Genomic DNA, 24,816 nt, shown 5'->3' on the forward strand with positions numbered 1-24,816 from the left:
CCCTTTATATTGCCACACAGCACAATCTTAGTGTAATTTTCCATTGAACTTGTAACCTGGTTAATACCTCAATGTGCTTTGTGTGAGGGTTGTTAGTGTGGGCGTGGGTGGAGAGCTGCATGTCAAGGAATAATGAGAGAAGACAAATCAACAGGCAACAACAATGCGAGCTGGGACTGGCTAGTGAAAGCTAAAGGCCTTTAGTCACTGGCAGGGAAATCTAAACATTCCCATATCTATGAAGCTGGCTCATTGTGCTGCAGTTGTTACTCCCGATGCTGTGCTGAAAAAAGGGATCTCATGATTAAAAAGCCAATGTGCGGGGAGTTTTGAGTCAAAGCACAGGCATCACAAGCAGCCTTTGTAAAGCAGAGGTACCATCCAGGCTGGTTATGTTTTCCTTTTGGCATATTTGTCACCGTAGATAGCACTCACTGGAGACTCGGGCGAGCAGGGCTGTGCTGCTGAGGTGGCTGCAGTGCTGCAGATGAGATGAAATGCATGTAAACTCAGGAGCCTTTGGGGAAAAAGAGCAGCTTTGCTCAAAGCATGAGACGATGGTTATTAAAATGAAGAGCTTAAAGCAAGCAAAAATGAGCTTTGATTTTGATACTGGTCAGTTTTAAGTATATTTTAAGTTTTAAAGAAAGACATCCATTTACAAATGTCAAGGAAACATCAGTTTTAAAATTTTTTAGTACATTTAGTACATTTTTTAGTACATTTAGTACATTTTTTAGTACATTTAGTAAATTTTTATCAGACCTGGACGTTATGCATTTATAAGTAAGAGATAAATTGCATTAAACACCACAACAGGCAGGTCCCTCCTCACACAGCTAACTTGAATCTGGGAACAATTAATTACAGGTACAAACCCAGCACTTCTACAGCTAATTACCGTGTTTATACCCACTAATGCAGCTTGTTATGGAAACGCCAACTTCTGCTCAACCTGGAACGGAAAAAGAGCTTCCCATCCCTTCCTCCCCCGACAACTTCTGCGCGCTGCTCGCTGTTCCTGCAGGTGCCGATGCGCGGGCAGGGGCAGCTCCCCATGGCTCTTCCCTGCCCTTCCCGGCTTTTCCCGGCCTTGCCAGCCCTTCCATGGCGCATTCCCAGCCCCTTCCCAAGGTTTTCCCTGCCGGGCTGCTCCGGGCGGGGGCCGTGCGACAAAGCCGCGGGATGTGCGCGGATGGACTTTGGGATGATTTCAGTGACAGCCCGGCTGGCCGTGGCGGAGAGGAGACATTTCTGGCTCGCTGGCTCCTTGCCGTGCCCTGTGGAAGGGGAGAAGTGCCCGCCTGGCTGGCTGCACATCGGCGAGAAGCCGGGGCACGCTCGGTGCCCGCAGCGCCCGGGGCGCTCCGCGGGGCACGGGCAGCCTTGTCCTGCTGCCAGCCCAGCCAAGGGGCACCGCCCCGGGCGGGATCGGCCCCGAACCCCCGCTGGAGCCGCCCCGGCCCCGGTGCCGCATCCCCGGGGCAGCCCGGGAGCGCAGCTGGGAGCGGGCAGGGGACGGATGGATGGATGGATGGATGGATGGATGGATGGATGGATGGATGGATGGATGGACGGACGGACGGACGGACGGATGGATGGATGGATGGATGGATGGATGGAGCGTGGCTCCGTGGGGACGTGCTGCCTCGCCAGGCACCGCAGCCGGCAGCAGGAGTGGGGGACAAAAATCTTCAGCGTGTTCTAATATCCATCTTCACCCCCTTTTTTTTCTTCCAGAGCTGTGTTACTTGTGAAGAGTGAAATGTGCTGTGATGTGTTTGTTCAGTGTAACGCAGCGATTTCCAAGGGTCTCCTCTTTTCACCGCTGAAATTAGTGGGAGTTTTGCTATTGATTTCAATAGGAACGAGACATTTCTGTGCATTTGGTTAAAATGTATTTCATAATAACACCTTATACTTTATTTATAAGCCCCTCCTAAGGCATTTCACAAATTATAGTCACACAAGAATTGATGTGTGAGTGCTGTCTTAATAACACCGTATTTTGTGTTTCAAATATTGTGTTCTAGATACAATATTTACATTTACAAGTGAAAAGGCTGCTAACCTAACAGTTATTGTTCAGAGCAGACAGATGATGAGCCATACACGCCGATGGCGAAGCAGACACGCATGGGTGACACACGTGCCGGAGCCGCCTCGCACCGAGCGCACACCGCCTTCAATTGCTTTTAAAAGGTAAGCACCAGCCAGCATGTGCCCTGCCGCAGGAGGCAGGCAGAGCTGCTTCCTCACCCAGGGTGCAGCGCTGAAAGAGGGGTTCCCCTCTTCTTTTTATTTTCTTTATACAGCGAGCAAATTGCCCCCATGGGCTGGTTCACTTCAGGCAGCCCAACACAGATTTATTTGTAGGGGGAAGATTACAGTAGCAGACAACGACCCGGGACTGATAGCACATTGCTTCCCTCAGGCTATCCAGCCATTTGGAAGTCCCATTTCACTCACGTTCAATGGCCAAAGGTGTCTGGCTTTTTTTTTTTAACATTGAAATATATAATCTCCCTTTCTCTGCGTAATTAATATGTGCAGTTTAGAGTTATGCTAAGGATTAAATTTGTTCCACTTTTCCACGGTAAAAACAGCAGTACAAAAACTGAAAATGTGAGGTTCTTTTAATTCCCCCCCAGTTCATTTCTGTTTGCTCTTGTCCTCAGTTTCAGCAGTTGAGCTTTGTGCCACCTGCATCTGGTAAGGCTTCTCCACTCTGGGAATGGTGTAGGGTCTTCTTTTAAAATAACTCTTCTTTTGCAGCCCTGTTTTTGATCAGAGTGTGATAGGCACCCACAGACACCCCAAACAACACCCTCCTCAATTGGAAACAGGGGAGGGAATTGGAATTACAGGTGTGGGAGGGGGATCTGTGATGGCTGCTTGGTTCCATTCAGAGGGAGAGAAGGCACTGTGGGAGTGTTTCTCTGGCTGAAGAGCGCAGGAACCCTTAGAGCCCTGCACTGCCCAGTGGCAGAGCCATGCTCCTGCTCTTTGGGAGGAAAACAAAGCACGGAATGTAGCTCCTTTTGGAGCTGGAGAGTGGTGTCAGGGAAGTCTCCCACATTATCATTCATCATATGTTATCATTCAGTATTTCTTTGAGAAAACAGAGGCTGGAGGAACCTGCACGAGGTGCACAGTAGTAAAAAGATAGTACAGTTTGGATGGGAGCCAGGTTGGCAGGTTCTTGCTTAAATTAATTCCTCCCCCAACATTCTCTTCTTAGCTGTGAAAAAAGAAAACCCCAGTGCATCAGCAGACAGTTAGGGTGGCTTACCCCAGATAATTCACTATCCTAAGATAGTTTGCAAGAGTGATCATGTGGAAGATGAGGGTGTTTTCATAGGGTCTGCAGAAATGAAAGCCCAAAGCAATGAGGGCATTTGATCAGTCTGGTAATGGGTGCTGCTGATGTGCTGTAGATTTCCATGAGACCTCCAGCTGCCAGAACTCCTACTGTTTCTTTGGAAGGTGATGGAACCCCCCTAGAAACCTGCGTTCCTTCAAGCTTTGACCTCTGCTGACTGTCTTTTAGCACACTGAGAATTTCAGGGCCTTCTGCACTGTTCCCTTTCCCCATCCTGGTTTTATCCCTGGTGAGAGGACCATGATTTTGAAAATGTGTGTCTGCTGGGCTGCTGGGCTGTGTGCTGGGGCTGCTGTGCCCCCACAAAGGACTGTGATACTGCTTTTGCTGGGCTGGTAGAGGTCTCTGAGAGGAGCCTCACCACCTAGGCTGAATGGTAGGTGGGTCAGATGGTGAGCAGAGGTTCTGTGAGTGCCCCAGGAGGATCCTTGCTGCCTTCAGGTACCTGACAGGAGCTGGAAGTGGCCTGGAATCTTCCAGCAGAGGTTGCAGTTGCCTCCAGGCAGCTGACAGACCTCACGTACTCTCTGGCAGCTAAAATTGGTGAGGGCTGCAAATTGCAGCTCTTCCTCTCCTGGGACATACAAGCTTTTCCAGCTGCACCAGAGAAGTTTGTAGATTCACAGATAACCTCCCTCAGGTCAGGCCTACACCAATGGATTTTGAGAAGTTTATGAACAGTTATTCCACAGAAATTACCTACAGGGCAACAGAAGGGCTCTGATTTACAGGGAACAGCGTGCAGCAGATAAACACGTTCCTCTTGTTACAATAAATATGTTCATTTATAATGAGTGAAGAAAACATATATTTCTCTCTGTAACTGTCTATGGTTTACCCTTTAGGTTTTACTTGGCAAAGGTGGATTCATACTCAGTCTGTACTCTGCAGCTTTGTGCTTCAAATACTGCAGGAGAGGGTTTATTTATTTTTAAAACTCCCCCTGTCAGACTGGATTAAGTAAAAACCCCACAATTTCAATTTTGTATTTTTTTTTTGCTTTCAAACAAGCTAGTTGTCCACTTTGATTTCTCTGAACTTAAGTCAACACTGCTACTTAGCAAAGTAGATATTCAAACCCTTAAATTCTTTTTTAAACTTTATTTTAAATTTAAATTTTATACTTTTTAAAATTTTATACTTTTTTTTTTCTTTTAAAGAAGCAAGTTGTCCACTTAGATTTCTCTGAATTTAAGTCAACACTGCTACTTTGCAAAGTAGATATTCAACCCCTTAAATTCTTATTTAAACTTAGTTCTGATGATTTTCTGAATTATGATTCAATTCGTTTCTGTGAAATCCTGCTGGTTTGCACCTGTTTGGGCTAGGGTGTATTTAAAACTTCATTGAGATTTTACAGTCAAGGACAGCAAAATAACTTCCCTGAAGTAATTGTGGCTCCATTTCCCCATAATCTTTTCCCCCTCTATTTTGCTGGGACCAGTTCTATTTGCTTGTGTGAAGTTGTAGAATCCATAATGATGTTTGAAGCTCTTCAGCCATGAACCTTGGAGATTTGGGATGGATCCCCTGGTTTTGAGATGGCACCTGGGATGACTCCCACACAGATGGACTTGCTGTTCCACTGTCTCCATGGGTGTGCTGTCAAAATCTTCTTTGTGCTGTCAAAATCTTCCTCGTGCTGTCAAAATCCTCCTCACTCCAGTAATTTTCCAAAATTGCTGAACTATCCTGGACCTAGGCTGGGAAGAACCACAAATGGGAATTTCATCATGCTGGAGAATTGTTCCAAGTGCTTTCCTCTCTCTGTCACTCCCTATCTGGTCTTGGGTGAGTTGTTTTATTTATTAGTGCTGTGCCCAGCTCTGGGCTCCTCAGCACAGGAGAGATGAGGAGCTCCTGGAGCAGATCCAGGGGAGGGTAACAAAGATGATGAAGGGATGGAGCATCTCTTGTGAGGATGGACTGAAGGAGCTGGGCCTGTCCAGCCCCAGAAGAGATGGCTGAGAGGGGAGGACCCTGCCAGTGTCTGTCAGGATTTGAAGGGAGGTGTTTTCCATGTGCAATAGCACACGAGGCAACGGGCAGAAATTGGAATGTGCAGGAAACTCCAGCTGGACATGAGGAAGAACTTCCTTCCTACCTGGGGGATGAAGCACTGGAACAGGCTGCCCAGAGAGGCTGTGGAGTCTCCCTCACTGCGATATTCCAGCTGGACACAGTCCAGTGCTCGGGGATGGCCCTGCTGTGGTCCCTTCCGGCCTGACCCACCCTGTGTTTCTGTGGTTAGCTCACCTTTCCCAGGTGCCAGGCCATGCTGCTGGCAGGAGTTCCATCACACCCCTGAGGAACCTTTGTGTCTGACAAGTTCACCTGCTGCATCCACGGAGATGTTGAACGTGCCCAGGAAGGAAAGGGATGCACTGAAACCTCCCTGCCCAGGAATGAATAGCTGCAGCTCCCAGCTGTCAGCTGGAGACAGTGGAGCTGGAACTGGTGTCAAGCCCTGCTAGAAGAATCCCTGTCCTGATTTAAAACAGGTCAGGAAGCCAAATTTGATTTGAAGTCATGCAAGTTCCAGGCCAAGGATGATGCCCTGCACAATCAGCCCTGGCCTATGAGTGGAAGCTCTGACTTGATTTGTGTTAAATAAATGCATTCTAAGAAATGCTGAGAAGTTTCACCTGAGCAATGCATTTTAAACAGCTTTACAGCTCTTTCTCCACACAATATATCAAAATCTCAAAATATAGGCACTGAAAACTGCTTGATTTCATACCCACATCAGATCCATCCATCCTTTCTGTTCTTCTCTGAATCCAGCCCTGTGAAATTCCAGCAAGAGCTTTCTTTAGTGCATCTGCGTCAACCTGACTTCAAAAGAAGCATCTGAAAGTGCACCAAAATTCACCAATTTCAGGACTTTTAAGAGAATACCTCTGACACTCTGAATGCTGAGAAGATTCTGAGGCTATGAACATTCAGACTCAAACTCTGCCAGCATAAAGACTTTTTTTTTTTAAAAAATCTTGCTATATTTTGGGTTTTACATTTATCTTCAATGCCAGAAGACATTAAAATACATTTTTTTTTTAATATATAGAGGAATATTCAGTTAAAAATTCTCTGGATCTACTAAATTGTAAAAGATCCTCTGGACTTTACCCTACCAGGTTGCTCCTGGTCTAAACTATCACTGACTTCTCTGGGAGACTTTTCAGATTAAGTTCTGCAGGTCTAGAAAATCCTCACGCAATAAAATGCTGAAAACATAAAAGGTGTCTTTGTTTTGATATGAACAGGAGGTCTGCAAATGAGTTTGATGTGCCTGATAACTTTCAAAATTGTTTAAAGGCAGAGTTTAAATAAGCAGCCAAGTTTTCAGCAGATGCTTGATGCCCAACAGCCCTGAAAGACCCATCTACTCAGGTGCTGAAATACAATTTTTTTTGTCTTTTTTATTTTTTTTTTTTGGGAAAAGAAAAAGATTCTAACATTTGCTTATATTAAATAGAATCTGAAAAAATAGAGTGGTGGAATTTCTGCTTTCTTACCCCCTTGCCATTTTTTCCCTAAGATGAAGAAGATTCATTCTTTTCTTCTACACAGGTACATTTATTATTGAATAAGCCCTATTACGTGCTTAGTGTGATTAAAAAAAGAAATGTAGGCAGGTCCTGCACTCATGTAGCTCACAAGAGAAAGCAGGAATCCCAAGAGATGGCGGGGGGGAATTGGACTTGCTTCCACCATCTCTTAAAGGCATAAAAGCATCTTCTTTCCTATTTCTGTTGTGCTCTGTAGCTATGATGTTTCTCCAGCACAGGCAAAAGAAGAAGAACACTTTAAATTTCTGATAGATGATCCTGGAGAAATACTTCTTTAGTACATGTGAGTGTGTGTCTGAGTTTAGTTCTTGTAGTCCAGCCACATTTTTAATGGGATGTGTTACACCCTTGTGGTTTCAGAGAAACTTGATTAGCAGCTCACTTTCCAATACTGGCATGGTGAAAGGTTATTTTATTATTTAAGGCTTTTGCACTTTCCCAAAAGCTATGTTTGGAACAGCATCACTACTTAATATTAAATTTAAATATTAAACCAGCTGGGTACTACCACAAAGGTATCAAATCTGGAGTAGCTGAATGCCCATTTCCAGATGCTTGTAGCTACTGTTACACAAAATTGAATTCAGCTGCACCCTGGAAATTGCTTTTGAAATGTCTTTACAAACAGAGAAAAAGACTTACCTAAGATAATATTCTTCTCATGTTCCAAACACTTATATTTTGAAAACCTCAACACAACAGGAATTATAGAAAGAATTCTTATTTGACATATTAAAGGCACAACGTTTTAAATTTCATTACTGCTTTCTTGACTGTGTGTCACAATTTCTGTAAAGATCAGGTTCTTGTGCTGAATTGGGAACGTCTTCCCTGGGATGAATCTATTGTTTCCCTGCTGAGTTCGGTGGTTTCAGTTTGTAGCCTGCTAAAAAGTAGGAAGTTCTGCTTAAAAAAATCTGCTATAAACAAAACCCCTTCATTCTGCAATCTCTGAGCAGGAGTGAGGATGGCACAGATTTCTGTCCAAGCCAGCAAGGGGCCTCTGGAGATGCCAAAAGGAGCTGGGAGCACATGGGCACAGCCTGGCAGAGGAGGCTGTGCCCATTCTTCGATTGCCTGAGCTGCTCCCCTTGCTTAAATATTTGCCTTCCAGTCAAGGGAAGACAGAACTGAAAAAGGATGTTTTGTACACAGGAGCTTGACAGGCACAGAGTGGCCACGGGCAAAAGGCACAGAAAATCACCAGGTGAACATTTCTCTGGATTCCCAAGTCAAAACTGCTGCTGGTGCGACGACTGAAATCTGCATTTTATCCACAATCTATCCACACTTTATCTATACTTTATCTACCCTCTATCTACCCCAAATCTACCCTCTATCTACCCCAAATCTACCCTCTCCCTACCTGCTATCAGGCAGCACACCCAAGGTTCTGTCTCACCTCTCAGCTTGCTGGATTAGCCAAGTCACTGTCATGTGTAGTTGTCACTGATAGAGGAGATTTTGGAAGAAAGGAAGAGAAATTTTGCTCCATTGTGAGGAATGGACTTGTAAAAGATTTTTAAAAGTTGATTGAAAGTTTATATGGTTTTGTATATCTGTATATAAATACTGAGATAAAGTGTATTAACTTAAGAAGACTGTAGAAAAGAGATGGCATTGTGAAGAGAGAGATTAAACTAAATTACATCTCTTATATCTCACCCTTCTATGAGACTAATAATAGAATAAAATCTTTTAAAACACCTCTCTTTATAAAACTTACTCCATCTTTATAAAACTAAAAATCTTCCAACACTCCATGTCTTTGCCTTAGGTAAACAACACTGCATTCTCTAACAATTTACAAAGCACATTTAGTGACTCAGAAAAAAAACAAACTAATGCAGGTTTGTAGAAGGAGTTCCTTTTATTACTCAAACTGTTTGTCAGCTTTAATATTAGCCTGCTGAAGTTTTGGAAACTGAAGCCTTGCAGATGCAGACGTGAGATGGACACTAACAATTATCAGGTAATATCTCAGCTAGAAATGGGACTGTGACTTTCATGATATTTTCTCCTCTGTATGTTAAGTCAATGACCTATTTAAATATGTTGGCAGCAATTTATATGCCTTGTGACTTTATATTCCACAAAGAATAAAAAGTGTGTTTTGTGTTATTTACATTAAAAAGACATACAATGTAAAACTTCGCCTTTGTTAAAAATCACTTTATCCTAAGTTTTTAAATTATCTCATGCTTTCAAAAGGCACAATTACTTATCTAATGAGAACTTCCATTCAGTGTTACACATAATACAAAAAGAGAAAAATGTTTGAGACATCAATGATAATATTTTAAATATGTTGGCATAGGAAAGCAGATGTCTTTTTTCTTCACTAAACTGACAGTTCAGTTCTGAAACTTTATTTTGAAAAGATTTAAAAAGGATTTGTGTCTTTAGAAATAAAAAATATAACAGGCATATCTAAAAAATATAGAAGAGAAAACCTGATTGTTACTACTAATGAAATAGCTGATGACAAAATAGTAGTCTTTTTGATTTTGATCACAAAAAATAAACTGGTAGTGACAGGATATGATGGATAGATTTGACATCCTGGCAAATCACTGTCATTGATTCAATTATTCTAATTCAGAATAAAAGCTGTATACAGTATGTGTTTATGCTACAGTGGAGTTTTTTAAGTGATTGACATTCATCATATTAGTTAGACAGTTTTAAAAGCTATGTCTTTGTTTTACACAGCGTTGTCAAGAAAAAAATAAAGAAGAACCTGGATTGCAGAGGAGAAAAAAAAAAAAAAAGCAAACCACTTCCCAAGTCTTGGTTTTCCAAACCCATCAAAATATGTTACCATTATTGCATCCTATTAACATGTTCTTTGAAGACTCAATTTCACTCCAGCCATGTAATACACTATTATAAAGACTAAATTTTGAAACCGTAATGCAATCTTACAGCTGGGTGGCTTGGAAGTTCTGCAGAGAAGAAGATATTACCTTTCAAAATGGAAGTCAGCCTCAGAAGAAAGAATGCAAACCACTTTAATTCCCAGGTCAGCTTTGCTTCACTGTTCCTTTGTTTGATGAGAGAGACACAGGGATACATAGAGAACAGTTAGGAGCTCACAAATTGTATATCTGAGGGTACAAAAGGCTGAATTACTTGTGTATTCTGCCCTGCTTTAGACCAGCTCTCTGTGTCATCCTTCCCCCAGCTCCAATGCACTCTTCTGGTTTCCCAGCATTAATGTAGCTGTCGGTTTGAATTTCCATCTTGAATTATGTCTGTTGACATAATTTCATAGTGCTGACTTCAATTGTTTAGGATTACTGTTTTGAACTACATAAGGAAATAAATTCTTTCCTCTCTGGTTAGGGAAGTCCATTCAAGTGCATTTTAATCCATGTAGTAAGCCATAAGGCAAAGTAATTATCTATAATATCTTCTGATTTAAACACCCCCATCCTCAATTACTGGCCTATTAGAATAAAAACTATCTTATGTATTATAAATTTATTATTACATATTTAATAAAATGAGGTAGGGATTTCCTGAAATTTAAGAATGGTGTTTCAATTACAGAAATGCATGTCTTTAAAAATGTGTAGTTTGCTGTTTGAATAACACATGACAACGAATTGCTTAGTTCCGTTCCTTTATTTCAATAAGTTCCATTCCTTTATTTCAATAAACCCATTATTCATACAAAATATTATATGTAAGAATATAAAAAATTCTTTTGGGAAAAACATCCCTTTATTTTTGATGTATATAAAAAAAAAAGAAAGGGTAATCGCAATATTTGTATCTTAAGTAAAGGAACAAAATACTACCTGTTTCAAATGGAGCAGAACAATGGCAGGACCCAACAGAACAGAAGCTTTAACGAAAAGCAAAACCCAAATGAGACCAAATTTATTACAAAGAAAGAGAACACACACACACACATGCAAAAAAAAAAAAAAAGGAAAAAAAAAGAAAAAAAGGGAGGCATCATATGACAACACGTATTTTTAAAGACTGCTGGGTCAAATCATTAAGAAAAATATTGATATAAGTCATTAACACTCCTAATGAGGGTGTCAGCTGAATGTGAGTGAGGCTGCTAAGCAGAAATCACTAGAAGTCCAGGTGCTTCTTGCCGATGGCCATGGCGCCACATCCTGAGCTCAGCAGTTTGGCGGATCCTGCCAGATCCTGTTTGCTCGCGCGGCTCACTGTGTCTGACAAGTCTGGAGGCAAATGCAGCCGCTGTGGCAGGAGGGTTTCAGGAGGGGAGAGAGAGGGAGGAAAGAGACAAAAACATGGAGAGGAAAAAAAAAAGAAAAGAGATGAATTCATTTTGCATGGCGCATTTGGAAATGCCGTCTTTTCCCCGACTGATCCGTGTTTACTCACACAAATAAAGCGCTTCCCCAACGCTCTTCTGGACTTATCTACCATAATATTATTCTCATGTTCCAAAATACTTATATTTTGAAAACCTCAACACAAGAGGAATGATATGAAGAATTTCTATTTGACATATTAAAGGCACAACGTTTTAAATTTCATTGCTGCTTTCTTGACTGCGCGTCACAGTTTCTGTAAAGATCAGGTTCGTGTTTTCAATATACTGGATTCTCTAAATTGGAACAGATTTTTATTTCCTTATGAAAATTTCCTAAACAAAATACAAATTTGCTCAAGGTATTTAAATACATCTATAGGCATTTTCCCCTTTAAAAATCAGTGTTTCATCTGCATGTCAACCTCTACACCAAGTTATTTGATTTCTATAGCACTGCAGTGTAAGTAGAGTTTTATTTTAAATATGCACACACGGCAACAAGAGTCTGAAAATAAATTATATGATGGTCAAAAGATGCAGAGGGCTCACCCTGGTTGCACATTATTCTGCTACATGTTTCCTCCTCATATTCTACTGATAGTGGCTAATAAAACCAAGCAGTGACAGTAGCTGCATTTGTAGAAGGCAATCATACATGTTAATCAAAGCCTGCCCTCCCCAGTGAGTTGTAGGAACATTAAATCCAGTTTACAGATGGGGAAACAGAGACAGAGGTCACACGGCTGCCCACAAGCACATGGTCCTTGCACAATAAACCTTATTTTTCAGCTATGACAAAAATATTTCCACCCCTCCTCTGAGGGAGATGTATAAAAGACATGACATTACCATTTAGCTTTTGTAAAGTAAGGTGAAAATTAATGTAAAACTGAGGCTTTACTTGCTTAATGACTGGCTTGCTTTTGGACCCAAGCTGGGTCAGATGAGACAGTTGAGCATCTTCTGCATAGTGCAATAATTTATGAAACTGGTATCATGGAAGGAGCATATTTCTTGAAAGATTTAGTAGGCAAAGGCTAAACTGGGTGGTTCCTTTAAAATGCACACGCTTCTGAAGGGAACAGGAGAACAGCAGTGGCTGCAAAACTGAATTAGGAGGCTCTGTGGACTATCCTTATTCTCAGCTTTGCCACATTTTTGCTTTTATCCCACCTAAACACAGCTTCCCTTTTTTCAATACTTCTTTAACACAAGAATTAGATTAAAAAGCATAGGAAATCTTTGAATTTTCAGTGAGCTGACTGCAGAATTCCTTGCTGGCTCTGAGACTGTGCAGCTGGGTGTAACTTGAGAGATGCTCCCAAGGGCTTCCCACCACTGGCCACTCCTGGCCGTGGGCAGCGCTGGGAGAAGAACTGCGCTGTTATTTTCTCCAGGGGAAGGAAATGCAGAAAGTAATGCATGAGGAGCAGGACAGCCTGTGTGCAGGGTGAGATGCCACAGCCCAGTGCTGGAATAGGAGAGAGGTGTGTATTTACTGGCAGCATTTTGCCTGTGAAGCACAACCCACACACCTGTGAATACCGCACAGCAACTGCAGCTCTGAATTTCAGCTGCATTAAACCAGCGTTGCGGCAGAGAATCCTTCACCCACAGCTCTCCCCTTACTCCAAGGCAGGTTAAACCTGGCTGTGGCTGTGGCTGATGATGCCTCATTTCTGCCTCAACACATCCACACAGGGCATGAGCCTTTCTCCTCTGGCTGCTGAGCAAAAGGTGTGCTGGGAAAAGCCAAGGTACCACCTGCATGCTGTGGGAGGGGATGGAAGCGTGCAAAGCAGAGAAGGAGAAGCTGGGAAGTACAGGGGAGCACTTGGCAGATCTCTCAATCACATTTTCTTTCTAAAAAAGTGCACAGTACTTTGCTGTGGGCAGGGGGATGTGGCAGGTGGAGAGACAAGTGAAGGAATTCCACCTTCCTCCACTCCCTGCTGGCATCTCTGTGATGAGGAGCAAACAGAACCAAGACCCAGCAAACTCATCTCACTCAGGGACTAAATATCCCTGCCTAAATATCACAGACAGGGAACCACTGCAAACCCTGCCACACCACCCTGGACTTCAAAGTGGGGTCAGAAAACAAAAAAATCTTTCATGTCAACGCTGTGTTCATTTGCTATATTTATTCTAAAAAAAAATATTATTTTAGAATATATACTACTATAATAGTGTATATACAACCATTATTATAATATTTATAATTTATATAATTATCTATAAAATAATAATATATGTAATATGATATATAATATACATGATATATATAATATATATAATATGTACAATATAATATAATATGTACCATATATATTATATATGTATATATAATAATATATACAATATATGTAATTACAATATATATAATTATAATATATATAATGGATATAATTATATATATTATATACAATATATGTAATATTATATATATTTTATATATATATTTATACAGTTTTAGAATATATACTACTATAATAGTATATATATATACTTTTAGAATATATACTACTATAATACTGTATTTCAGAAAATAGAAGAATGTCTGCAAATTTGCAAAGATTTAGTTGGGAAAAATAAAAAATTCAGGAACCTTAGATTGGATGCTGGGAGTGAGTTAGGCTTTTACAGGTGTATTTGTTATGATACAGAATTTCATTATACAGGCCTTATACTCTTCTTCCTCATCTTCTTCAGTGAGGAGGATGCACAGTGCTCATTTAGGGACTGGCTATTCCTTTAGTGGCTGACTAGCCAGTATTTTATTTTCTTGTCACTGTTTGCTCAGAGCTTTTCTGACATATTTATTGTACACTATTCAAACCTTGTTCTGCAGACAGAATGGCTTTTCAATAGCACATGTCAGTATATAGCACTTGAATGCCTCACAAATACCAACTGTGTTATTTTCCTGATATTCTTGGGAGAGAAGGCAGCAAAGTTGCCTCCATTTTAGAGGCAGGGAATTGAGGCACATGAAACATAGCAAAAGGTACCTACTAATTTCAGAAACAGAATCTCAGGCAGTTAGGCCTTGCTTTTCCAGAATGTTTAGCATTTTACAGAATTCCACATGTTCAAATGCTAACTTCACCTGCAGCTGGAAGCTTAGTATTTCTCCAAGAATCCCCAAGTCAGGCACTCAGAAAGCAAGAGACACCAAATAAAAGGATTGAAACAAAAATGCTGTGTTGAAGCAACATGACCACACAGAAGTTCAGTGCTATTGGCAGAGACACACACCACACCTTCCATGTTTTAATTATGAGACCGTTCCTCCTGCAATCCTTTCCTCTACAATCCATCCCTCTACAATCCCAACTTCCAAACATTATTAAAAAATTGCTGGTTCTCCAGGAAGCACATTTCACTGCATACACCACATTCATCCTTAGACCAGATCTATTCTGAACAACAAACCACACCAGAGTCCTTTGAAAACAGCTGAATATTATCTATCTTGTCATTCAGATCAGAATCACTGGTCACACACATGCTTCCTGTGAACAAAGCCTGCACAGGTATTTCAAAATATCATTCCTTACATTTTCTTTGTGGAGAAGTTTTCTTTGTGGATAAATTTTCTGTGCAGAGAAATTTTCTATGTGGAGAAATTTTCTGTATGCCCATATACAGGGCTGAAAATAATCCTAATATATTAACACCATTTTAAAAGACTCTAAATGTTAAGCCACAAACAAAGAGGAAATTCATTGCATGGCACTATACAGGCATCTACAGGTTAAGCAACTGGCCTTTATTTTTGGTACCAATAGGGACATTTTGGTCACTTGGGCTGAGGCAGTAAGTGATGGTATGAACAGGTTGTGATCCTTCTGGAACAGCAGCACCACAATTTCACAGATATTTGCTGACCACAGAGAAACAATCCAATTTAAAGCCCCAGCCAAACAAAAAATGTTTTCTGCTGGACAGACTTCTCTGCTATTTCCGAGGCTCTGGCCCCCATCCCTTTCAAGCTCTCTTCCTCTGATCAGCCTGGTAAGAATCAGGATGATTTTGCTCACACTGGCAATCCCAATCCTTGCCCAGGCTTTCCACCCCACAGCTGCTTTTCATGCCAAAAATGTCCCTTCTCTGGTTATCTGCAGTCCCCAGTCTCAGCTTTCTGCACCCAAGCTCTTCATTCCTGTCCCTGATATTCCTGCATTTTTCCTGCCTCTGTTTCCAGCCCCTGCTCCTGTTCCTAGGTTCAAACTCAGTGCCAGACTCCCCTTTCTTGCCTTCCCTGTGCTCACAAATACCAGCTTTGTTATTTTTCTAATATTCTTGTGAGATAAGGCAGCAAAGTTACCTCAATTTCAAAGACAGGGAATTGAGGCACATAAAACACATGGCAAAAGGTATCTCCCAATTTCACAATCAGATTCTGAGGCTGTTAAGACTTGTTTTCCAGAATGTTCAACAATCCCCTGGTTTGTTCTCCTCCTCCTCTTCTGGACGTGTCCTCCCCATTCCTGCTTCCTGCCCCTCTCCCCAGCCCAAAATGTGGGCACAGCTCCCCTGCTCCTAAAAGCAGGTAAACACCTGCAGAAGAGTCCATTTTTATGCACTGAGTGTGCCAAACAGGTGGGTTTTCACAGGGCAGCAAAATCCCATCCATGGCATAAGTGCTAGACATAAAATGAGTTTAAATAATTTAACATTTTTGCTGAAATATTCCAGAACCATAAAATCTTCTGTAGTTGAGAGCAAGCTGGCAGGGCAACAGTATTTTAAGGCAAAATGGTCATAATGTGGCAAAAGTAAATGTGGAAGTGAAAATAGGATCCTACAGTCACCCTCCTTGGGATAACTTCTTAGAAAGGAAGGTAAAATTTATCAGTGAAATACTAGGGTATTTATCAGTTTATAAAAGGAAAGGAAAATTTATCAATTAAATACTTGGGTATTTATCAGTTTATCAAAGGAAAGGAAAGTTTACCAGTGAAATACTAGGGTATTTATCAGTTTATAAAAGGAAAGGAAAATTTATCAATTAAATACTTGGGTATTTATCAGTTTATCAAAGGAAAGGAAAGTTTACCAGTGAAATACTAGGGTATTTATCAGTTTATAAAAGGAAAGAAAAGTTTATCAGTTAAATACTTGGGTGTTTATCAGTTTATCAAAGGAAAGGAAAGTTTACCAGTGAAATACTAGAGTATTTATCAGTTTATCAAAGGAAAGGAAAGTTTATCAGTGAAAAACTAGGGTATTTATCAATTTATAAAAGGAAAATAAAGTTTATCAATGAAATACTAGAGTATTTATCAGTTTATAAAAGGAAAGAAAAGTTTATCAGTTAAATACTAGGGTATTTATTGGTTATCAGAGGAAAGCAAAGTTTATCAGTTAAATACTAGGATATTTATCAGTTTATCAAAGGAATACTATTTATCAGTTTATCAAAGGAAAGGAAAGTTTATCAGTGAAAAACTAGGGTATTTATCAATTTATAAAAGCAAAATAAAGTTGATCAATGAAATACTAGGGTATTTATCATTTTATAAAAGGAAAGGAAAGTTTATCAGTGAAATACTAGGGTATTTATCAGTTTATCAAAGGGAAGTAATGTTTATCAGTGAAATACTAGGGTATTTATCAATTTATAAAAGCAAAATAAAGTTGATCAATGAAATACTAGGGTATTTACCATTTTATCAAAGGAAAGGAAAGTTTATCAGTGAAATACTAGGGGATGCTGGAGTAAACTTCCTGTGTGCAAAGTTAATTGCGCATCTGCACTCTTGCAGTGTGTTCAATTACATGATCACACAATATTTTCACCCACAGAGGCTGTCAGGAAGGTTTAAACTTGGCATCTTCAGGATCAGACTCTAAATGTTCATTTCAGTGGCTGAAGAGAAAGGCAATGATGGAGCAGGGCACAGCTGGGGAAGGGGCTGGCTGGGAGTTTGGTGCTGTTTTGGGCACTCAGGAAGGCTTTGCAGGGTAGGAACAATTACACTGAAGCCAGCTAAGCACACAGCTTTAGGGCATGCATTACCAAAGGAAAACAGTTTAGACAAAACTTATGACATACTTTGTGGCTGCTCCTCCCTCTGCCTGAAGAAAACTTCTAATTACTTCATTTGTTCTCAATAGGGGGAAAAAAAGGCAGAAGTGGAAGATGAGATGATGTAAAAGGACAGCTCAGAAGGGACACAGTGAGTCCAGTCCCAGCACAGAGGACCAAATACTCACTGATGGTTTTCTGGGATGCAAAGATCCACATCATGGCTATTCCAGGAACTTCCAGTGGGCTGCTATGTTTGGTTTATTTATTAATTAAATATTATTTATTATTTGTTATTTATTTTTTGTTAAATTATTAAAAATCATTATTTATTCCTTAAATAAATATTATTTATTAAATAAAAAATAACATTTATTTATTATAATAATATGTATATGTTTATATATAATAAATAGATAATATATATAATATACATATATTATATAATACATATAATATATAATATATAATAATATATAATATATAATATATAATATATAATATATAATAAATATATTTAAAAATATGTTTATTATATGAAAATACATAGGTAATTAATTTAAACAATAATTTTATTAATGTAATTTTAAAAAATATTATTTATTAAATGATATTTATTTATAGTTTTAAAAAATCCTACTACACAAAAATACTAGCAAATACACAAAAAAACCACTAGCAAGTGGTTTTTGCCAGTGTAGGAGATTGTTTTAGGGAGGGCTACAAAAATCACATATTCTGTAAAATGCTTTAAGCAATGAAGAATACAACAATTTTTTAGCAACAATGTGATAAGCAGATATATGTATTGGCACAAATCTAAACCCCAAGTAATTCTGTATATTACTCCAAAATCATTATCATAATTTCATACCTATTTTAAGTGTAATACTGTAGCAAAAAAAACCCCCAAAAAGTTGCAAAATCACTGAAGCTCATTAAAAATGAGGTGATAGTTTGTCCTTCATTTGATTCATATTAAAGTAATTTCACCAAAGTCAACCTTGTGACCGTGTTAACACTTACACGAAGCTTTAACAGCTGGGCCCAAACTTCCCAAAAATCTTTACAATTCATTTAGTTCGATCTTTGACCAAAAAAAAAAAAAAAAAAAAGCAGCTTATTAGTGTAGTATGGCTGCAGCCCTGCCTTGGGGCAGGGAGATGGGTTAATGACCTCTCCAGATCCCTTCTACTTCCATTTGCTACAACTCCATGAAGACTGAAGTCACCAAAGCCGAAGGGATTTGGTTCAGGGGGAAGAGGGGGGTGGGGAGAAGAATTTTAGGAATGCTGGGAAAATGAAAGATGCAGACTCTTAGTTGGGGAGCTTTGCATCCTCTTTACTTCTCTTTGAAGCAGAACTCTCCCCATCCCATAAAGCCCCCACAAGGCAGATGTTTTGCATGATGTTTTTCCCCTTCATGTCTATTTATTATCACCTAACTTTTAATTAGCAGTAGTAATTTCTACCTTTGGGCTTAATGTAAACACAAAGATGTGCAGTTACAAGACTAAATTTCTTCTAGAGAGAAAGGTTTTTCTCAGATATTTGACGTGGAGGTTACTACAAGTTTTGGCTTCTTCTCTTGCCAAGCTTGAGGGGCACCAGATATCTGTATTCTGATGAAATTAATTCTCTTTTATAGGACATGTGGTCTACTGGAGTGACGTATCACTTACATTGACATAACTTTGTAATTATTTACAGATACAAAAATTTTATTACTGCCACACAGTAATAACTTCTGAGTTAATAGAAGTTCACTTCTCAAAAATGACTGAACAATAAGCACTTGGCCACTGAAGACATTAACAGGAACAGAAAAGTCATTCCAACTGGCCTAAGCCTGTGTCAGGGAGAAATCATATTGCTGCTGTCAAATTTGGCTCACAAATAATGATGGGGTCTCACAATCAACAACATTTATCTTGTGGAGAGTATGGAGCCAAAATATTCTCTCATAGCTGCATTTCAGTCTTACACAAACTCTTAAACCATTCACTATGAATCTTTTAGGTTCATGTTACAATTGGCCCAGTATTTTAACAAATTCAGAAGATGAAACAGTTGGTGACTATTTTTCTGTATAATGGACATGAACTCAGCTTCCTCTTGTTCTGCTATATTAATTGACACTACATCACCATTTTTAGATCACAGGAATTTTCTAAACTACATTTTCTAAATTTGCATTTCTACATTTTCTAAACTGGTCTTAAAGAACAAAAGACTTGACTTTTAGAAAGAGCATTCTAAAATTTTTCTACATTTTAGGTAACTGTGCTTGACTTATAAGAAAGAACCATATCAACTCATGTTAAAACTCATGTTAAAATAACATTTACCATGGGCAAGTCCTATTTATTTAATTTTACTTTTAGGTTGAAGCACAACCCAAGCCATCATGGTGTTAACTGCTGCTACCACCAGGTGCTGAGAGAAGGCTTCCAGTAAGAATAACTGAGAAATAAACTTCTTCCTGTATAAGTCTGTCTGCCAAAGGATAGATAGTACCACTGAGAGCATTTGAACACAATTCTAAACTCCTGTTTTCCCACACTTAGAGAATGTAAAATAAAACCAGGGCAATTCTGACTTTCACTTCATTTACAGAACAGTGATGTTTTATGGTGGGTTTCCAATAGCACAAACAGATTGTTTGAACAGCATTTTTAAGGACACGTGGTAAAATTAAAAGTCATTAATAAACGTACTTCCTTTAATGACAGATTTTGCAAAAATCCCTTTAATGTTTCAGAACACTGATACACTTTTCAGAGTATCTGCTTTACAGAAGGGGTATGATAATATCCAGGAGAATTCAATTCAAACTCTGCTGATTTGTTTGGATGTGCCACATGGTCCTGTTTCTGTTTTCTGACCAGAAATCTGGATTCCTGAGTCTGAATTTAAAGCTTGGTTTTATAACACTGGCTGCTGTTCAGAGATATTTGCTTGTACCAATACAATTCATTTCTGTACGTGTTTGTAAAAATGCATCCCTGGGGTATTTTGGGTGGCTGAAGAAGTTCCAGTTCCAGACTGAGTAGAGATGGGTGGGTTTATGGATGTGCAGCTCCAGTCATTATTTTCAGTGTCAGGAAAGGAAAGTACAGACAATGAGTCCAAACAAACTCATTCCAAGGAAAAATTCCAACATGTGATTTGTTACACCTGAAGGGACTCAAGTGGAAGATAAAAATAGAGGTCCTTTATGTTCTAGCTGCAGTCTCTGGATCATGAAGAAGCTTATAAAAAGAGCTAGATCCATCAGGAATGGTTATAGGCTGCCCAAGGACTGCAGGTGTTCAACTGCTTGTCTGATCCAAAATTCAGAGAAACCTATGGTAACCTCACAAGCAGAGCTGGACTAAATAATTACACAGCACACTATAGTGATATTGATACAGCTCTTATCAGGCACAAATGGAAAGAATGTCTCTGTCTTGAAGAGTTTATGGTCTGAATACACAAAATGGGTAAAAAGGAAAACAACAAAATATCAAGGCAGAAGGAAAAATGTAATGGTTTATAAATACTGTATTAATGCTTTATTGAAGGGGTTTTTTTCCCTTCTAACTGAAAAAGTAATGTTCAGAAAGGTGAGTGAAAGACCACACCATAGGGAAAGAAATGAAGTGACAAAGGGCTGAAGAGAAGATGGAGTGAAGAAAGGGAAAGATGGAAGGCAGGAGTTAATATAATCTAATTATATGATCTAGGCATGAAATTGAAAATTTGATTTTGAGATTGGAATATACTGTTTGAATCCTGAAAGGAAACACTGTTCTAAATTCAAGCAGTAGCTCATGAGTCTGATGGTATCATCTGTGTCCAGAGCAAGGGCATTTCTCCTGTGGATGTGCTCTTTTTGCTGAACATCTCCTCGCTGAGCTTACGTAAGAGCAGTGATGCAAGGCTGGGTAATTCCAGGGCTCTCAGGACAGCCCGGGTGGATGCTGATGTTCATGTCACATCCTCTTCCCTGATGGATTCATTCAACCTAATTGCAGCTGTCTACAAGTCAGCCACTCAGCCTAACACCCCACATTACAAACCAGGCAGGGATGAATCCTCCTTGCAAGTGCTTGTCCATATCTGCTGACTATTCAGGAAACCTGAGTGGCTCCCTTCAACCAAATTCTTACCTCCCAGTCTGAAAGGTCAAGGGGAGGAATTGAGTCCCACAACTCTGTGAAGCTTCTCATTGAATCAATGCCTGCAGTGTGTCTGCTCCCTCTCTGAATGGCATTGCAGCCTGCCACGGAGCACAGATTTCCTATCACACCACAGATGGCTCACTGGAAATGCTCCAGAGCTGCTGGTGATGCCCACGATGCTCTACAACAACTTGAGGCTCTCTATTGGGAAGCTTGAGGAGTGTTCGAGGCACTGTGTGTACAAACAAAAGCTGTGGATGTGGGGAGGAGGGAGAAACAGCATTCAGAGCAGAAGCATCTGCTCCAGGATTACGGCGTTACTGTCACCCTCGAAAATTACAGCTAAATTGAAAACCTCGGCAAATGTTTGAGTTTGCATCCAAAACTATCTGGTAAAGTTCACTGTAATTCACCAGGCTTCTGTCACGTTTCAGAAATCCCGTTAACACCCTGGTGCAACTGCACCAAATGACTGATCAAATGTATTCTGCCTCTTGATAAAATCACCCAGTTCACAGAAACACTTCACAGAAAGGTTCTGCTCCAAGACCCACACCGGCAAGTCTCCATTACAAGTGCATTTCAATGATGCTTTGCCAACTAAAAAAGTAAATGTTAGCTGGGGAGGGTTATTGTTTTATAGCAGGAACAGCCCTGTGCTGTGTATTTACTTTTTAAAGTCAGCTGGAATTAGAAGTTTTCCCTTGCTAGGCAGCCCAGCAGGGCTGGGAAGCATTTCTGGGCACTCAGACCTGGAGCACAGGCTGCCCACAGGGAGGATTCCCTGCCCCTGTTCCACAGCCCTGCTCCCTCCTCCAGACACCAGGGCTTGCTCCTCAGCTTGCTGCAGAAACATATTGCACCACCAGAACACAACAATTATCACATTTGTAAAGCTTCAGGGATAGGAACAATTTAATAGCTTTTTGAAGCAGGCTAATTTTCTGGAGCTTTTTTTTTTTTTTTTTTTTTTCCCATTATTTTGCTTTTCATGCATGGACAAGCTCTTCTTTGCTACAGGTATTTTTCTGGGTCTGCTTTGCAGGATTATTATGTGTGGAGGAACACAAATTATTCAATCACTTTAAAACAGTGAGAGAGAAGTGAAAAAGGGCTATGTAAGTGCAAACTACTGCTACTAACCTCTGCTTTAAAAAGATAAGAATACATTTAGAAAGCAATACATTAGAAAGATAAATGTACTGCTGGTTTACAAAACTCTGCATATTTGCAAACAGATTTTGCAAATATTTTAGTTTTTTTTCTGCAGATTTTCATAAGATAGAAACTTCAGCTCTGCAGTGGCAAATGCCACAGGGAGACACTTCATGCTATGGCAAAAAGCAGGCCAGAAGAGGAAAAATAAAAGTTATTTCTGCTATCATGAAACTGCCACTGAATTATGTTCAGTTCCTGTAACTCCCAGGTAAGGATGCAGACATTACATCATTCATATTGTAATATCCTTGCAGCACTAATCCCCCGTGACTCAGAGCTACACTTTCAAACTGCAGGTAACAAAGCCTTTTGTAGTGTTACTTCCAAATAAACTTTGGACTTCAGAAACCCCTGAAGTGTAATTTAATCTCTGTAATATTGGCTCAACCTGTTTTTGCTTTGAAAACTCACATTTTTATTCAGTGATTGATATTACTCATTAAAAGGAGAGAAAAGTTGCATTGGTGAGCAAGCAGTCATTCTGCCCACCCTTTGGGAAACTCATGCTTTTAAGGAACTTTAAACACAGAATGAGAAGGGGAAAGGTTAAAAGACAGGTCACACTAATTTCTTTTTAAACAACTCTGTTTCAGACAGTAGGTCTCAGTGTGAATGAAAACAAATATATTAAATATGAATGACAGAAATTGGTATCACATTAAATGCAAGACTTCTGTGACTAATTTTTGATTAAAATAAACATTGCTATTTATCAGAAAGTTAGGGGGAGGGTTGAACATTTGAGCAGATTCCTACATCAAAAATGTGTTTTGTAAAGAAACTATATGTCAAATTATAGCTATTTGCTTTCAGCTTTCAGTTATTTCGTTTTGTACTTTTCATGTGTCAGTATTTTTTTCATTTCACTTCTTTATTCTGTACTACAAGTAAGTCTCTTTAGAGCAATAAGATCTTTAAAATCCCTTTAGTGTTTAGAAATGTCAACAATTCAGTAGATTATACTTGATGAATAGGCCAGATAGAAAAAACCTGCCTCTAGTTTTTATCTCAAGTGAAGTAAGGTGCTTTGAAGAGCACTTGATTTGAGATTCAGAAGCCTGCCACTATTCAGCCAGACACTCTTGAGAGCTGTTAAGTCCTGACCCATAGCATGAAAACAGGTTGCAGGGAGGGAAGAAACACCAGTAAGAGATATATTTTGTACTCCCTGCGTAATTATTTCTCCTGAATGCCATTTAAACATTTCTTCCTATAAAGAAGTAAAAACCTAAGAGACAAGGCAACCTTATCAGACCATCTTATTTGAGTATTTTGAATGCAGCTGGAACTTGCCAGGGGGAACAGCTACAGCACTGGAAAAAGATGAGGCTCTAAAGGAAGAAAAAAATATCTAAATGGTTCTTTCCATTTGAATAGACTACACTGACATAGTAAAGCTTCGTATTTTTGACAAGAGACATAGAAAACAAAGAGGTTTTCACTTCAAAACATGCAGTGGAAGCACAGGAGTGGTTTGGTTTGCTATAACTATAGAAAAATATTTTTTTCATCCTTTGCTATCACTTCCACAGTCTAAAGCCAATCTCAATGCCAGACTACAATGAATTCATTCAGTATCACAAAGCAATCAGTTTAAGATATCTGCACAGCAATAATAATAATATCAGATGAAACGTAATGCAAACTGTAAGTCACCCCTTTTGGGGGAATATCTGCTCTTAACAGATTGTTGTGCTTGTGCACAGGCTCTCTCTCCCAACACCATGGCTTTGTAACTGGTTCCTTGAATCAGAACTTAGCTAATAGTTAATATTATAGTAAATAGAATAATAAATAAAGAATATAGTAAATAGTTAATAACCTAACAGCAGCTGACCACATCATTTGGGCAAATATCTCTTCAGTCTCTCCTGCCCTACTTTCTGCATCTCTGAGTTTCATAGAGATATAAAAGAAAAGGCAAAACTAGGTCATTCCTGGGCTGAACAAAAGAATTTTTGTAGTAGTATAAATTACTGACCTTTCTAATAAGTCTGTCTTTCCCAGCAAACCAGGTCATCCAATCCAACTCAACTAATTAATGGTATCCTCCAATAACTAACAGTAACTGAAGCACACAACCCAGTGAGCTTGGGAGGAATATTTCTATTGCTTTCCTAAAGCTGCCGCACTTAAGAAACATTCTCCTA

At 39.6% G+C, this 24,816-nt stretch overlaps 1 protein-coding gene across 4 annotated transcripts in view; it reads right to left on the reverse strand.

Annotated features, from left to right (window-relative positions):
- Nucleotides 1-10,559: 10,559 nt before the first annotated feature.
- Nucleotides 10,560-24,816, reverse strand: part of ELP4 (elongator acetyltransferase complex subunit 4) — a 141,862-nt gene continuing 127,605 nt past the window's right edge. For all 4 annotated transcript variants that reach the window (XM_071455250.1, XM_071455249.1, XM_071455253.1 and 1 more), the window contains one exon: nt 10,560-11,172. In XM_071455250.1, the coding sequence (XP_071311351.1) occupies nt 11,041-11,172 (132 nt within the window). In that variant the 3' untranslated portion in view covers nt 10,560-11,040. The remainder of the gene's footprint in view (nt 11,173-24,816) is intronic.

The sequence above is a fragment of the Agelaius tricolor genome, unplaced genomic scaffold, assembly GCF_023055355.1.
Source record: "Agelaius tricolor isolate 1412-34295 unplaced genomic scaffold, bAgeTri1.0.p SCAF_46, whole genome shotgun sequence".
In the NCBI taxonomy this organism is placed as follows: Eukaryota; Metazoa; Chordata; class Aves; order Passeriformes; family Icteridae; genus Agelaius; species Agelaius tricolor.